At 44.9% G+C, this 16,972-nt stretch overlaps 1 protein-coding gene across 1 annotated transcript; it reads left to right on the top strand.

Moving 5' to 3' along the window:
• The first annotated feature begins 13,741 nt into the window (after positions 1-13,741).
• LOC112221761 (acyl-coenzyme A diphosphatase FITM2) lies at positions 13,742-16,327 on the top strand. Its single transcript, XM_024384057.2, has 2 exons — positions 13,742-14,130; positions 14,758-16,327. Exons 1-2 carry the CDS (start codon positions 13,886-13,888, stop codon positions 15,320-15,322), a joined length of 810 nt encoding a protein of 269 aa, XP_024239825.1. The 5' UTR covers positions 13,742-13,885; the 3' UTR covers positions 15,323-16,327.
• Positions 16,328-16,972: the final 645 nt, after the last annotated feature.

The following is a 16,972-nucleotide window of genomic DNA, read 5'->3' as shown; positions in this document are numbered from 1 at the left end:
TGGTGATTTATGGTTTGGAACTCTGCTGAAGCATGGCTAACTGTCCAATAAATCTGACCAGACCTTTCTTCAGGAAAGCTTGAAGTGGGTCGGCCTGAAGCCTGGGAGGATGAACCCTAGACCAAACAATCAGGCCAGAGACAATCCCACCCCCTGGGCTTGCAATATGACATCATCTGTCTGGGTCTAGACAGAGCTGACTGTGGCCTTGCATACAAAAGCACACTGTGACCTCGTAGTGTCTAGGTAGTGCCAAAGGCACGGAACAGAAAATCACTGCACACTGAATGGCCCCTGTATTTACCTTTAGGGAACATAAAATAAACCTTACAAAAACTGTATTTGAGGTCCCTTAGCCACAGCATTCAAATGTTAGCCAGCTCTCTCCTCTTCACCCTGGCTACATCAGCAGCTGGTGCCTTCAGGGAAGGCTCCACCTCTGTCACAGCAGACACTCAACGGTCTCTAGAATGTAGCCTACAGCATAATATATATTCCAATCAAGGTGCACAAATAGAGAAACAAACATGGTAGTAGTACTGGGTACACATGTTGCTGCTTAACAAAATAGATCAGGGGAGACTGAGGCAAAGAGTGGTATGCTTTTTTAAAAAGTCAATAAACACATGGACAGTAAAATAGATGGTAACCATCATGCCTGTGGGGAATGCCTTTAGAGTTGGCACCCTGTGAGGTCAAGTCAGGTGAGTTTGTTTAAAAAATTGACTGTCTAAGTTTTGTACATACAGACTCTCTTGATCATTGGTGTTGCTACCATGCTGGGTTGTCATGTGTTTCTGCCATGCTATGTTGTCTTAGGTCTCTCTTTATGTAGTGTTGTCTCTCTTGTCGGGAGGTGTGTTTTGTTCTATATTTTTATTTATTTATTTTTAAATCCCAGCTCCCTTCCCTGCAGGAAGCCTATTGCCTTTTGGTAGGCCGTCATTGTAAATAAGAATTTGTTCTTAACTGGCTTGCCTAGTTAAATAAAGGTTAAATAAATTAAAATCATTGGGCCAAGTTGTCTGCAGGATAGCATCAAATGTTTCACTTCCTGCACTGGATTTGGAAACAGGAGACAAATGGCTGTGAGACATGGGTTTAATCCTAGACACATCAAAAGTGGGATGTATACGGAGGGTACAGGGCTAATGATCTTAGAGATGAGGCAAGGGCCAATAAATTAGGGGGACATTTTACGGGACTCCACCCAGAGGGGCAGATCTCGGATTGCCATACCCTCTGCCAGAGACGATGCTTGGGGTGCTGTGGCAGTCCGCCTGTCGTCGATACCTGGAGGTGGCCTTGAGAAGAGCCGACTGGAACCTCTTCCAGGTACGACAACAGCGGCGGACAAACATCTGAGCCTAGGGTATGCCGACCTCTTGCTCAGGGAAGAGAGTGGGCTGATAACCCAGGGAACACAAAGGGCGAGAGACCCCAGAGAGACCAGAGCAAGGAAGGGTGTTGCGGGCATATTCAACCCACACTAGTTACTGACTCCAGGTAGTGGGGTTTGGCGCAGACCAGGCAGTGAGTCGTTATCTCCAGGTCTTGGTTGGCTCACTCCGACTGGCCGTTGGACTGGTGTTGGAACCCGGAAGACAGGCTGGCCGAGGCCCCAATGAGTGTGCAGAACGCCTTCCAGAACCGGGACGAGAACTGAGGACCCCGGTTGGAGACCATGTCCACTGGGAGTACATGGATCTGGAAGACGTGATGCACCACGAGCTGGGCTGTCTCTTTGGGTAGCTTGGGGAGAGGAATGAAGTGGGCTGCTTTGGAAAACCGGTCCACTGCTGTCAGGATGGCGGTGTTGCCATCAGACGGGGGAAGGCCCCTGAAACCAGGGATGGTGAAGAACAGGCAGAGGTTGAAGGAGACCAGCCGGAGCTTGCCGGGAAGTTGTTCTGCACACAGATCATGCATGCGGCGACGAAAGCAGAGACATCAGGAACCATGGTAGGCCACCAAAAGCGTGGTCGCACAAAGGCCAGGGTCTGACGGGAGCCCGGGTGGCAGGCCAGCTTGGAGGAGTGGGCCCACTCCAGGACCGAGGAGCGGACAGTGTCAGGAACAAACATCTGGTTCTGAATGCATCTGAATGCTGCACCTCACGAACATGCTTCTCTATTCCCCTGCTGAGTGCCGTCGCAAGGATGGTCTCGGGTTCCGGGTTCATAGCGTGGGGCTATAGTGGCATGACAGCACATCCGGCTTGATATTCTTGGATCCCGGTCAGAATGAGAGGGAGAAGTTGAACAGGGTGAAAAGCAGGGCCCACCTAGCTTGCCTGGAATTGAGATGCTTGGCGGTGCGGAGATATTCCAGGTTCTTGTGGTCTGTCCACACAATGAACGGATGTTCCGCCCCCTCCAGCCAGTGCCTCCACTCCTCCAATGCCATCTTCACCGTGAGAAGCTCACAATTCCCCACATTGAAGTTCCTCTCCATGGCATTGAGGCCATGGGAGAAGAAGGCGCAGGTATGTAATTTGAGGTCCAGTGCAAAACTCTGGGACAGGACAGCCCCCATTCCGACATCCGAAGCATCGGCCTCCACCACAAACTGGCGGGACGGGTCTGGATGAACCAAGATGGGAGCTGTGGTGAAACGGTGTTTGAGATCCCGGAATGCCTGGTCAGCAGCTGGGGACCACGTGAGCGGAACCTTGGGAGAGGTGAGTGCAGACGGGGGAAGCCAGGGTGCTGTAACTCCAATCCACCACTGCTCTCACCTTCCCGGGATCCACCTGTACACTCCCTGCAGTGATGGTGTAACCCAGGAAGGGGATGGTGGACCGATGGAATTCGCACTTCTCTGCATCACAAAAAGCTGGTTCTCCGGGAGGCATTGGAGAACCTGTCGGACGTGGAGCACGTGTTCTTGGTGGAACAGGAGATAACGAGGATGTTGTCGAGGTACGTCATTCACCAGAGCCTGAAACCCAGCAGCGTTGGTAAGGCCAAATGGCATGACCAGATACTCGTAGTGACCACTGGCCATGTTGAAAGCAGTCTTCCACTCGTCCCCTTCCCGTATCTGCACCAGGTGGTAGGCGTTCCCGTTGGTCCAGCTTGGAGAACACGGTGGCCACCTGGAGAGGCTCGAAGGCTGGTGAGATGAGTGGTAGTGGGTAGCGGTTCTTCACCATGATGTCGTTGAGGCCCCGGGAGTCTGCACGGTACAGGGTTTTGTTCTTCTTCTGCACAAATAAAAACTCTGCGCTGGCGGGGTAGACAGAAGGATGGACGAACCCTGCCGCTAGGGAGTCCTCAATGTAGGTCTCCATAGCCTTGGTCTCTGGACCCGACAGAGAGTACAGTCGTCCCCGGGGCGGAGTGGTGCCTGGGAGAAGGTCAATCCCGCAGTCATAGGGTCGATGCGGCGGAAACGAAGTGTCCCGGGCTTTACTGAACACCTCCCGGAAGTCCTGGCACTCCGTGGGAATGGGGGAGAGGTCCGGGTCAACTTCCGAGCCCCCAGGAAGAGGGGGCAGGCTGTGCTGACTTCAGGCAATGAGCGTGGCAGAACGGCTCCAGCCCACGATGGCACCAGCAGACCAGTCAATAAGGGGATTGTGTCGCTGGAGCCAAGAAAATACTGTGGGAACCTGAGTAGACTTAATAAGCAGGAATTGGATCGTCTCGCTGTGGTTCCCTGATACACGTAGTTTGATGGGGGTGGTATTGTGGGTGACCCAGCCTATAGTGTGCCCGTCCAGTGCACTAACGCCCATGGGAATGGAGAGGGGCTGAGTAGGGATGCCCAGCTCGGACTCCAGGGTAGCATCCATTAAGCTCTCATCGGCCCTAGTATTGATGAGTTCCTGTTAGAGATTTCGACTGGTTCACCCAGAGCAAGATGGTATGAAAAGGGGTATAAGTAATGGGAGAAGAAAAGTTCTCTGAATGGCCCACCAGATTACTCGCTCCTATCGGTGAGCCTGGTCTTTTAGTGGACAGGTGGCCACAAAATGACCAGTAGTCCCGCAATACAGGCAACTCTTCGTGTGAAGCCTGTATAGCCGTTCGGCTGGGGACAGCCTCGCTCTGCCTAGTTGCATCGGCTTAGGAAGAGGTGAATTGGCAGACTTCGGGGGAACTCGGGTTCTCTCGGCAACGAAGCCGTCGGGGACTTTCGGGATGTCTCGGAGGCGAGGTGGAAGCCCTGGGCGAGGAGTGAAATCGAACCTCCTCTCCTTCCTTCGCGCTCATAGTCGCCCATCGATCCAAATGGTTAAGGCAATGAGCAGGTCAAGATCTGTTGGTAGTTCCCGGGCTGCAAGCTCGTCTTTTACTTCCTCCAATACTCTGTGCAGGAACGTGTCGAACAGCGCTTCCGTGTTCCAGGCACTCAGCTGCCAACGTGCGGAAACCACCGAATAGTCTGCCACACTGCAGGAGTCTTGCCGACGCTGGAGTCACTTCCGGGCAGCCGGAGACAAGCACAATGACAGGTGAAACAGATCACGGTGTGATACCAACGATACTGTAGAAGCCGCCTGCTCTTGCTTGGCAAACATATGGATCCATCCAACATGTGTTAATTCTGGCTTCTCACCAATCCAGAAAATGTTGCATCGACAAATGATCCGAAATTACTTAACTAAACCCAAGCCAGGTATCAGTATCACCTCTATCATTCTGCTAAGGACACAGAGTTTGGCTGAAAAGTTTAGACTACAATGGCCTTTGAACAACTGCAAAGTAGGCGTAGTAAAGGTGACAGGTAGCCTAGCAGTTAAGAGCATTGAGCCAGTAACCGGAATGTTGCTGGTTCGAATCCATGAACTGACTAGGTGAAAATTCTGTTGATGCAAGACGCTTAACCCTAATTTCTCCTGTAAATCGTTCTGGATCAAAGCTTCTGCTAAATGTAAAGTAGGTTAATCTCACTGTTAAACAGAGATGTCAATCTCAATCTCTGCTGTAATGTGCAACACATAAAAAATATTCCGTAGCGCTTGTCAAATAAATAAAAAATTCTCACATGCCAAATACAACGGGTGTAGATTTTAAAGTGAAATGCTTACTTACGAACCCTTTCCCAAGAATACAGAGTTAAAAAGTAAAAGTTTTAAAACAATAAAAAAGGAAATAGTACTGTAGCACAATAAAATATACAATAACGAGATTTCCGGTACTGACTCAATGTGTAGGGGTACGATGTAATTGAGGTAATTTGTACATGTAGGTTGGAGTAAAAGTGACGAGGTTATCAGGATAGATAATAAACAGAGTAGCAGCAGCATATTTAGAGAGTGTGTGTGTGTTGGAGTGTCATTGTAGTATGTGTTAGTGTGCTGGTAGAGTCCAGTGAAATTTGACTCGATTACAATTGGACGTCCAAATGTAACTAGCATATTTCCTCCAAACTGTGCTTGCCTCTGCCAGACATGATTGAAATCTGTAACCATTTCATTTAAAACACCAATATTTCATCTCAACCCAGCCCAGCCTGCATAGTCTGGCATGGATTCTTGAGACTTGAAAGTGATTTCAAGAACAACAGCCAAACACAAGACATGATGGGGGAATTTCTAAGAGAAGCTTGCTCGCCAAGTCAAAGTGCATCAAGCTACATTGAAGTATAGCCTAATTCTGAACTCTAAAGTTGAATATCCCTCATGCTTAGATTGTCATCTATGGGCCATGTGATTATGTAGCCTGCCCTGGACCCATACTGTATCCCATACTGTTATGTACCCCAATCAACCCCATATGCAAATATTACACAATAAAACAACTTATTATACTGTAACAAATGTAGCAGATTTATTACATTAGCAAACAAAAAATACAAAATGCATGCCTAAATTTTGTTCAGATAGTTTTACTTAAAGATTGTACTGCATTATACTGGTAACAACTACAAGTGACTAAACTGTTAGCTCTAAAGCCATATATGGGACCATATCTATGTTCTCTCAGCCCTATGTTCCCTGAGTTCTATGTTCCCTCAGCCCTATGTTCCCTCAGTTCCCTCAGTCCTATATTCCCTCAGTTCCCACAGCCCTATGTTCCTTCAAAAACCCACAGCCCTAAATTCCCTCAGTCCTATGTTCCCTCACTCCATGTTCACTCAGCCCCATATTCCCTTAGCCCTATGTTCCCTCACCCCATGTTCCCTCTGCCCAATTTTCCCCGCACCCTATGTTTCCTCAGTTCTATCTTCTAAACCAGGGATCGGCAACCCCAATGAGAGGAATAACCTTTTTTTAAATTATCTTAATATCTAGTATTTTTGGAGCTACACGGGGGGGGACATTAAAGACAAGAACTTGATATTATTTTGATATTTTTCACATCTTTGATGTAAACAGGTATTTTGATCCACTGTTGCACGAACAAATAAATAAGGACCATTTGGTACAGGAAAATCATCCTTGCATGTTCCTCTTCCTCTGATCATATCTGAACTGCTCTTTCCTTATTAATCTTATCCTGATTTAGATTATGTTTGTATTTTGGAAGCAACTGAATTGCAAAGTTGTCAGATGTGCACACTGGTGGCTTCTGCAGTGACTTTAGGGTTCATATAGACATTGGCCGGTCAAATTCAAGGACTTTAAAATCATTTTTCAAGTACTTAATTATTATTTTCAAAGGCCTACATTTTATAGTAAATTGTTGTAATATACAGTGCATTCAGACCCCTTGACTTTTTCCACATTTTGTTACGTTACAACCTTATTCTAAAATGGATTACAGTTTTTTTCCCTCATCAATCTACACACAATACCTCATGATGACAAAGCAAAAATAGTTTTTCAGAAATGTTTGCGGAAATATCACATTCACATAAGTATTCAGACACTCAGTACTTTGTTGAAGCACCTTTTGGCAGCAATTACAGCCTTGAGTCTTCGTGGGTATGATGCTGCAAGCTTGGCACAACTGTATTTGGGAAGTTTCTCCCAATCTTCTCTGCAGGTCCTCTCAATCTCTGTCAGGTTGGATGGAGAGTGTCGCTGCACAGCTATTTTCAGGTCTCTCCAGAGATGTTCGATCGGGTTCAAGTCAGGGCTCTGGCTGGGCCTCTCAAGGACATTCAGAGACTTGTCCCGAAGCCACTCCTGCGTTATCTTGGTTGTGGGCTTAGGGTTGTTGTCCTGTTGGAAGGTGATCCTTCGCCCTGGTCTGAGGTCCTGAGCGCTCTGGAGCAGGTTTTCATCAAGGATTTCTCTGTACTTTGCTCTGTTCATCTTTCCCACAATCCTGACTATTCTCCCAATCCCTGCCGCTGACAAACATCCCCACAGCATGATGCATGCTTCACTGTAGGGTTGGTGCCAGGTTTCCTCCAGACATGACGCTTGACATTCAGGTCAAAGAATTCAATCTTGTCCTTCTGGAAGGTTCTCCCATCCCCACAGAGGAACTCTGGAGCTCTGTCAGAGTGACCATCGGGTTCTTGCTCACCTCCCTGATCAAGGCCCTTCCCCTCCGATTTCTCAGTTTAGCCGGGCGGCCACATGTTAGATATTGCTGCACTGTCGAACTAGAAGCACAAGCATTTCACGACACTCGTAATAACCAAATCAAATCAAATGTATTTATATAGCCCTTCGTACATCAGCTGATATCTCAAAGTGCTGTACAGAAACCCAGCCTAAAACCCCAAACAGCAAGCAATGCAGGTGTAGAAGCACGGTGGCTAGGAAAAACTCCCTAGAAAGGCCAAAACTTAGGAAGAAACCTAGAGAGGAACCAGGCTATGTGGGGTGGCCAGTCCTCTTCTGGCTGTGCCGGGTGGAGATTATAACAGAACATGGCCAAGATGTTCAAATGTTCATAAATGACCAGCATGGTCCAATAATAATAAGGCAGAACAGTTGAAACTGGAGCAGCAGCACGGCCAGGTGGACTGGGGACAGCAAGGAGTCATGTCAGGTAGTCCTGAGGCATGGTCTTAGGGCTCAGGTCCTCCGAGAGAAAGAGAGAATTAGAGAGAGCACACTTAAATTCACACAGGACACCGAATAGGACAGGAGAAGTACTCCAGATATAACAAACTGACCCTAGCCCCCCGACACATAAACTACTGCAGCATAAATACTGGAGGCTGAGACAGGAGGGGTCAGGAGTCACTGTGGCCCCATCCGAGGACACCCCCGGACAGGGCCAAACAGGAAAGATATAACCCCACCCACTTTGCCAAAGCACAGCCCCACACCACTAGAGGGATATCTTCAACCCCCAACTTACCATCCTGAGACAAGGCTGAGTATAGCCCACAAAGATCTCGGCCACGGCACAACCCAAGGGGGGGGGCGCCAACCCAGACAGGATGACCACATCAGTGACTCAACCCACTCAGGTGGCGCACCCCTTCCAGGGACGGTATGAGAGGGCCCCAGTAAGCCAGTGACTCAGCCCCTGTAATAGGGTTAGAGGCAGCGAATCCCAGTGGAAAGAGGGGAACCGGCCAGGCAGAGACAGCAAGGGCGGTTCGTTGCTCCAGAGCCTAACATCTGCTAACCATGTGTATGTGACCAATAAAATTGGATTTGATTTGAAGTCAACGGTGATCTGTCAGAACCTGAGAGTAGCCTTTTGGACATCAATGTTGAATTCAAGAGTGATCTGTCAGAACCCGAGAGTATCTATTTGGACGGCAACATTCCACAAGAGAAAAGTGATCGAACTGGGTAGGTACCTCTTTGGTTGGCATACAAATCTGAGCACTTGCATATCTCTTAGGGATTGAGATTGAAAATGTAAGTGACATCGCACTAACACGTAAGAATTATACTATTCTGTGAATGGAACTCAATATGGGGTCATTCAGAGTGAAAATTGAACTATTCTTGTCATTAGGTTTGTGGCGGTCTAATTGTGCACTTATTTCAGTGATGGCATTGTGAAGACGAGGATCCCGAGGCACAGCCTGGCTCCTCTATCATGGCAGTGAATGGAACTGGGTAAGGGGTTATTCAGAGGGAAAAATGTATCTATTCTTCTGTTAGGAGTGTGTATCGGAGGCGAAGTCAGGTGCAGGAGAGCAGAGTGTAGTGAACAGGCGCATTTTTTATTAAGGTCAAAATGACAGCACAAAATAACAAAGTGTACCCAAAACACGGAACATAGACAAAAAGTAATGCGGGTAACAATGAGAGACTACTGGAAAGTGAATAGCATTTTCTCCCTCTTCCTTTGATTGATTGATAAATATATTTGATTGATATCAGCAGATTCATTAAATGAAAGATGTACAGCATTGATTGTTCCATCATATGGGTGTGTGAACTGCTCCTATTGTTAAATCAATATCAATGAATTGGAAATGGTGACCACTCAGAGAAATACATTGATATTATTTCTAACTGTTCCAAACTGAATATCCCTCATGCTTAGACTGACACCTAGAGGCCATGGGATGCTCTGTAAATGATGGTTGATAAAACCACAGAAGCCATAATGAGCTCAGGGGTGATTAGCTTTTGCCCTGATAGATTTGAGAGGGTGGACGCATCGGCGGAAATGGAGTCCCTAGAGAAAGCAAGAACAAGGTTCAGGAGTAGTGCAGTATTATCATAAGTAGACGTATACTTGGAAAACAGGAGGAATGGAGGGAGAAAGAGGGAGAGGACGTCTAAGAGAAAGAGGAAGAAGAGGGTGAGTTTGAGTCGGATAGAAATGGTGTGAAAAAGGGAGATGGTTTGTTAAAGACGAATGGTAGAAAGTGTAAGCAGAGGGAGCTGAAGACAGGAGGAGAAATGGAAGTGAATGAGGGTGAAGTATCAGAGGTGGTAGGTGTGGTGAAGTTATCGGAGTTTATGACAGTAGGAGAGAAGTTTATGGAAAAAGTGGACTCTTGTCCTTTGGCTGATCCATTTGTGGTTTCACGGTGGGTGAAAAAAGAGTTTGGTAATATGGAATTGGTGAGGGTAACCAGAAGTGGTCTATTGATAATTGTTTGTGTTTCTGTTGGTCAGAGGGAGAACGCGCTCTGAATAAAAAAATTGGGAGCAAGAAAAGTGAATTGTTTCGCTCCCAAGAAAAGGGCACCAATGAAAAAAGTTATAACTGGGGTAGCATTAAATATAAAAGTTGACCAAAATATAAAAGTTGACCAGCTAAGGGGAAATATCCAGGTGTATTTGATGTTCGTCATTCGATGCGACGCAGACAGAGTGGCGAGAGTGGGGAAATAATTATTGTCTGTTCTATAGTTTTGAAGATGAGTCTTTGCCCGACAAAGTGAAGTTAGGATACAGTGGAGCAAAAAAGTATTTAGTCAGCCACCAATTGTGCAAGTTCTCCCACTTAAAAAGATGAGGCCTGTAATTTTCATCATAGGTACACTTTAACTATGACAGACAAAATGAGAAAAAAAATCCAGAAAATCACATTGTAGGATTTTTAATGAATTTATTTGCAAATTATGGTGGAAAATAAGTATTTGGTCACCTACAAACAAGCAAGATTTCTGGCTCTCACAGACCTGTAACTTCTTCTTTAAGAGGCTCCTCTGTCCTCCACTCGTTACCTGTATTAATGGCACCTGTTTGAACTTGTTATCAGTATAAAAGACACCTGTCCACAACCTCAAACAGTCATACTCCAAACTCCACTATGGTCAAGACCAAAGAGCTGTCAAAGGACACCAGAAACAAAATTGTAGACCTGCACCAGGCTGGGAATACTGAATCTGCAATAGGTAAGCAGCTTGGTTTGAAGAAATCAACTGTAGGAGCAATTATTAGGAAATGGAAGACATACAAGACCACTGATAATCTCCCTCGATCTGGGGCTCCACGCAAGATCTCACCCCGTTGGGTCAAAATGATCACAAGAACGGTGAGCAAGAATCCCAGAACCACACGGGGGGACCTAGTGAATGACCTGCAGAGAGCTGGGACCAAAGTAAACAAAGCCTACCATCAGTAACACTACGCCGCCAGGGACTCAAATCCTGCAGTGCCAGACGTGTCGCCCTGCTTAAGCCAGTACATGTCCAGGCCCGTCTGAAGTTTGCTAGAGAGCATTTGGATGATCCAGAAGAAGATTGGGAGAATGTCATATGGTCAGATGAAACCAAAATATAACTTTTTGGTAAAAACTCAAATCGTCGTGTTTGGAGGACAAAGAATGCTGAGTTGCATCCAAGGAACACCATACCTACTGTGAAGCATGGGGGTGGAAACATCATGCTTTGGGCCTGTTTTTCTGCAAAGGAACCAGGACGACTGATCCGTGTAAAGGAAAGAATGAATGGGGCCATGTATCGTGAGATTTTGAGTGAAAACCTCCTATCAGCAAGGGCATTGAAGATGAAATGTGGCTGGGTCTTTCAGCATAACAATGATCCCAAACACACAGCCCGGGCAACGAAGGAGTGGCTTCGTAAGAAGCATTTCAAGGTCCTGGAGTGGCCTAGCCAGTCTCCAGATCTCAACCCCTGAAAATCTATGGAGTGAGTTGAAAGTCCGTGTTGCCCAGCAACAGCCCCAAAACATCACTGCTCTAGAGGAGATCTGCATGGAGGAATGGGCCAAAATACCAGCAACAGTGTGTGAAAACCTTGTGAAGACTTACAGAAAACGTTTGACCTCTGTCATTGCCAAAAAAGGGTATATAACAAAGTATTGAGAAACTTTTGTTATTGACCAAATACTTATTTTCCACCATAATTTGGAAATAAATAAATTAAAAATCCTACAATGTGATTTTCTGGATTTTTTTTTCTCATTTTGTCCGTCATAGTTGAAGGGTGCCTATGATGAAAATTACAGGCCTCCCTCATCTTTTTTAAGTGGGAGAACTTGCACAATTGGTGGCTGACTAAATACTTTTTTGCCCCACTGTATATAAATTATCCTGTACGAGATTATGTGCTGAATGCCTTGAGAGACTAGTCAAGGAGCATATCACCTCCACCCTACCTGACACACTAGACCCACTCCAATTTGCTTCCTGCCCCAATAGGTTCACTGACGATGCAATCGCCATCACACTGCACACTGCCCTATCCCAGCTGGACAAGAGGAATACCTATGTAAGAATGTTGTGCATTGACTACAGCTCTGCATTTAATACCATAGTACCCTCCAAACTCGTCATTAAGCTCGAGACCCTGGGTCTCGACCCCACCCTGTGCAACTGGGTCCTGGACTTTCTGATGAGCCGCCCCCAGGTGGTGAAAGTAGGAAACAACATCTCCACCTCGCTGATCCTCAACACTGGGGCTCCCTGTTCTCCTACTCCCTGTTCACCCATGACTGCGTGGCCATGCACGCTTCCAACTCAATCATCAAGTTTGCAGACAACACTACAGTGGAAGGCTTGATTACCAACAACAACGAGACGGCCTACAGAGAGCAGGTGAAGGCCCTCGGAGTGTGGTGTCTCACTCAACGTCAACAAAACAGAGGAGATGATCGTGGACTTCAGGAAACAGCAGAGGGAGCACCCCCCTATCCACATCGACGGGCCAGTAGTGGAGAGGGTAGAAAGTTTTAAGTTCCTCGGCGTACACATCATGGACAAACTGAAATGGTTCACCCCCACAGACAGCGTGGTGAAGGAGGCACTTCAGGAGGCTGAAGAAATTTGGCTTGTCACCGAAAACACTCACAAACTTTTACAGATGCACAATCGAGAGCATCCTGTCAGGCTGTATCACCGCCTGGTACAGCAACTGTTCCACCCACAACCGCAAGGCTCTCCAGAGGGTAGTGCGGTCTGCAGAACGCATCACAGAGGACAAGCTACCTGCCCTCCAGGACACCTACATTACCTGATGTCACAGGAAGGCCAAAAAGATCATCAAGGACAACAACCACCCAAGCCACTGCCTGTTCACCCCGCTATCATCCAGAAAGCGGGGTCAGTACAGGTGCATATAAGCTGGGACCAAGAGACTGAAAAACAGCTTCTATCTCAAGGCCATCAGACTGTTAAACAGCCATCACTAACATAGAGAGGCTGCTGTCAACATACAGACTCAAATCTCTTGCCACTATAATAAATGGACTTAATAAAGGTATCACTAGTCACCTTAAATAGCGCCACTTTAAAAATATTTACATATCCTACATTACATATGTATATACTGTTCTATACCATCTACTGCATCTTGCCTAAACCTATCATTAGTCACTTTAAATAACGCAACTTTAATCATGTTTACATATCCTACATTACTCATCTCATATGTACAGTATATACTGTTCTATACCATCTACAGCATCTTGCCTATGCTGCACAGCCATCGCTCATCCATATATTTATATGTACATATTCTTATTCATCCCTTACATTTGTGTGTGTATAAGGTAGATGTTGGGAATTTGTTACATTACTTGTTAGATATTACTGCATTGTCGGAACTAGAAGCACAAGCATTTTTCTACCCTCCATGAACATCTGCTAACCATGTGTATATAACCAATAAAATTTGATTTGATTTGAGGGTGGTGTTATTTGTATTTTATATCATTTTGAGATTAGTGAGTGTAGTGTTAGAAGGGTATTTATTTAGTACATTTTTATTTTTCAAGCAAAGTATAAGGGAGTTGTACTGCAGTCCAGTAGGTGGCGGTAATGCAACAAATTGGATGCCAACTGCCGTTGAACCTCATAGAAGAAGAAGAAGAAGCTTTTGCCCTTGTCTTCGTAACTTTCAAACTGTACTCTGAACATGCGATGTATGAAAAATTACAAAAAAGTAACTTGTTCCCCATCCCACCATTCTCCATTAGTCATTAAACGTCACATGTACCATAATGAAAACAATTAAACGTATTTAATGTTGTTGCTTGCCAATTGCCAAGATATTAATCAAATGATCTACTTATTTAAATCAACGTATACTTTTGGAGAAATGTCTGAAATGCTGAAACGCAACGCTCATAGAGTTCATTGTCTAGAGAGGGCTGATGTCACGGTGTACCATACCAATCCCTTCATTCATTAGACCGCCATCAGCCATTATCGTTCCAAGTGGCAACATGGTAGACGTGGATATCATCGTGAACAAGTTTGTGGCACTTTGGAGGATACCGTTTGTCCGTCTTAAATTGCCGTGGACTTTCTTGGTTCTTTCCATTGTGGGATCCCTTGTCAAGTCGACACAGCTCGTCCCGGAGACATATTTTAGCAACAGCAGAAATGTTCTCAATATGTAAGTAGAGTCAGCTAACGCTACCGGTTAGCAAACTATAGAAAGAAAGCTCGCTAACTGTAGAAAGCTCGCTAGCTAGGTAACGTTAGCTTGCGAAGTGTCAAACCCTTGCGAGCACAGCCACGACTAGGGCCAAACGCCAGTGTTATTCAGTTAAACAGGCGAGTTCGCTAACTTATATCCCCAGTTCGTCTTTTCGTATTTATTTAACGTTACAATACAAGGAGGAGCAACATAGAGGTTAGCTAACTACAACCACTTACCAAATGTATCTTACCCCATTCATAAACACTAACGTTAAATACTTTTAGCGATAGCTATGGTATAGTATCTACTGAGATGGGGAATTTTGTTAATAGTCCCGATGCCTACACTTAACATTAACAGTAACTGGCTTTTTTATTTGAAGGGGCATATAAACACAGGTTTAGAAAGCAATGATTATTGACGTTTTCTAAACGTTACAACACCACATTGGAGTTTACACGGAGCCAAATGTGGGCGAACGTAATGGGTGAAAACCCTACATACGGCTAGACACTTGTCAGCAAGCAAGTTTGCCTGTGTAGTCTGATTATCAACGGTCTGTGCTACATCTTACATGACCACTTCCTATATCTCTTTCAGGTATTTTGTCAAAGTGTCCTGGGGCTGGACTTTATTGCTGTTGACCCCATTCATCTTCCTCATATACTACAAAGACAGCTTGACCTTTGCCCTCCGGCGAATGAGCTCATTGGTGGTGGCCACAGCCATTTGGTACACCTTCACCGAGACCTTCTTCTACATTGAAGATGCCACAGGTACATGCCACAGGGATCAAGTCCCTCATAAAGAATTCACCACAAAGTGGAGATGCAGGAATGCTGGGGGTCAATGGGACGGCTATGACATCTCAGGACACTCGTTCATTCTCTCGTACTCTGCACTTATCATTGCTGAAGAAATGGCACCTATGGCTACCATGGAGAGGAATCGGAACATTGTTCTTGATCTGTTATATGTGTCCCTTAATGGAATAGTATTCATCTGGATATGGATGTTTATGTGTACCTCTGTGTATTTTCATAATTTTTGGCAGAACGGTCTCGGGACTGTTTTTGGAATTCTGGCATGGTTTGTCACGTATCGGGTATGGTATCCAAAGCCCTTATCGCCTGGTCTTCCACTTAAGCCCACAAAGCAGAGTTGACTCGCTTAAAATCAGCACTACTTAGTACTAGGCTAAACATCCTACTCCCGCACTCCTGTGTGGCTCTGCAACATTTGGCACCTTCAAAACATTACATTTAAAAACATTGACATTCTTCTGAGGGTCAGTGTTGACCGTTGTTGCTATTTAAAGTTGTCTTTCCTTCAGAAGGGTAATTTTGGACAGGGGTCCGGGGTTGGTTTGCATGCAGTCCCTACTCCCTATGTGGCCGTAGGCAGCTGGTGTTCTTAAAATGACTCTGAAGTAATCTGAGATCATTGCAGTGCATGGCGTTGACGTCTCGGTTCAGGCCTATCGGCTAGCTAGTCTTCTCCAGAGTTGGGGTCCATACCATTACTTCCTGAATTGAAAAAGGAATTCACCCAAACCTGAAGAAAATAATAATAATTCACCCCACTCTGGTGGTCATGGTGTAATTTTTTGTTTTATGTTTTTGGCTTCAAATGTTTTATTTGTGTGGAAATATTTATTGTAGAGAAATGTATAAAGTAGCTTAATTTGTTTATCAATGGCAAATGTAGTGAACACTACATTTACAACGAGATACTGTAAGGCTGATCTGTAAGGTATTTTGAAGGTAAGGTATTGTGGTTTGCCTACAAAATTATTGTAACACACAACCCTCCAAATAAAAATGAGATCAGTTCTGGAGCTAGTTGTACAGATTGCCAGATGTCTCAAATGTCCAGCAGCTCTCAATCAGCATTGCTTTATTCATAAGGCCGAAATACAGTCAGCCAAAATTGTAGCCTAGCTATTTCATTTTGATATACAAATCATTAAGGACAACACACAATTCTTTCCAGAACCAAAGGATTCTAATCATATCAATGCTACTACTAGCTATAGGTGCATTTGTTTATTCTCAGCACTACCTAGGGACATGGAATATTGAGTATGATGTACAAGTACATTTATTGCGAATTTAATTGTATTTTAAGTAGATTGCATGACTGTGCACTCAAATAAACTTCTTAACAATGAGGATTTTGTCTGTTTTGATTGTGAGAAAAAAATATTAGAAAAGAATAGAGAAATTACATTCAATTTAAGTGTTGAAATAAGTTTATATTCTCCAATTTCTATTTTTCAATTTCATAATACATTTTTTTGTTGATGGCAACTGAAGAAATTAAGGCTTATGAACAAACATAGTGCACTCTAAATAAATGCATGTTTATAAAAATAAGAAATACTATTGTGTAATATGCCCACAAATAATGACTAAGAGTACTCAACTTGATGAATTCATTGTCTCGAGAGTTCTGTGAGCCATATGAATTACAGACCTTATTTGCAGGGATTCATTTTTCAGTTGTAAGAAGTAGATCATTATCGGTGACAATAGTGCTTGTTCTAATGAAACATCTACAAGCCTTGACAATGATAGGCTGGTTATGGAAAAGTGATTTCTCAATTGGTCTCTGACATTTCACCCAGACAGTGTTACAGTTTATGTGTCAGTGAAAGTCCCAGGAGAAGCCACAATAGTGCAAGAAGAAAAAACAAATGAAGTGGATTGTAGACACTTGTGTTAAACTACTGTATGGCTAATAATGAAAGACCATGTATGTATAAGTTGAGTACTAGGCAAACTGTCAAATGTGTTACCTTGCTTACTTCCAACTT

This window comes from Oncorhynchus tshawytscha, linkage group LG22, assembly GCF_018296145.1.
Source record: "Oncorhynchus tshawytscha isolate Ot180627B linkage group LG22, Otsh_v2.0, whole genome shotgun sequence".
Taxonomy (NCBI): domain Eukaryota; kingdom Metazoa; phylum Chordata; class Actinopteri; order Salmoniformes; family Salmonidae; genus Oncorhynchus; species Oncorhynchus tshawytscha.
Note: the sequence above shows the minus strand (reverse complement) of the source record. Positions and strands in the feature narration are given on the sequence as shown.

Excerpts from the sequence above, each read along its gene's own strand:
- LOC112221761 (XM_024384057.2), top strand. The coding sequence starts at position 13,886 with ATGTCACGGTGTACCATACCAATCCCTTCATTCATTAGACCGCCATCA. Across the intron at positions 14,131-14,757 it reads AGCAGAAATGTTCTCAATAT|GTATTTTGTCAAAGTGTCCT; the intron begins GTAAGTAGAGTC and ends TATCTCTTTCAG.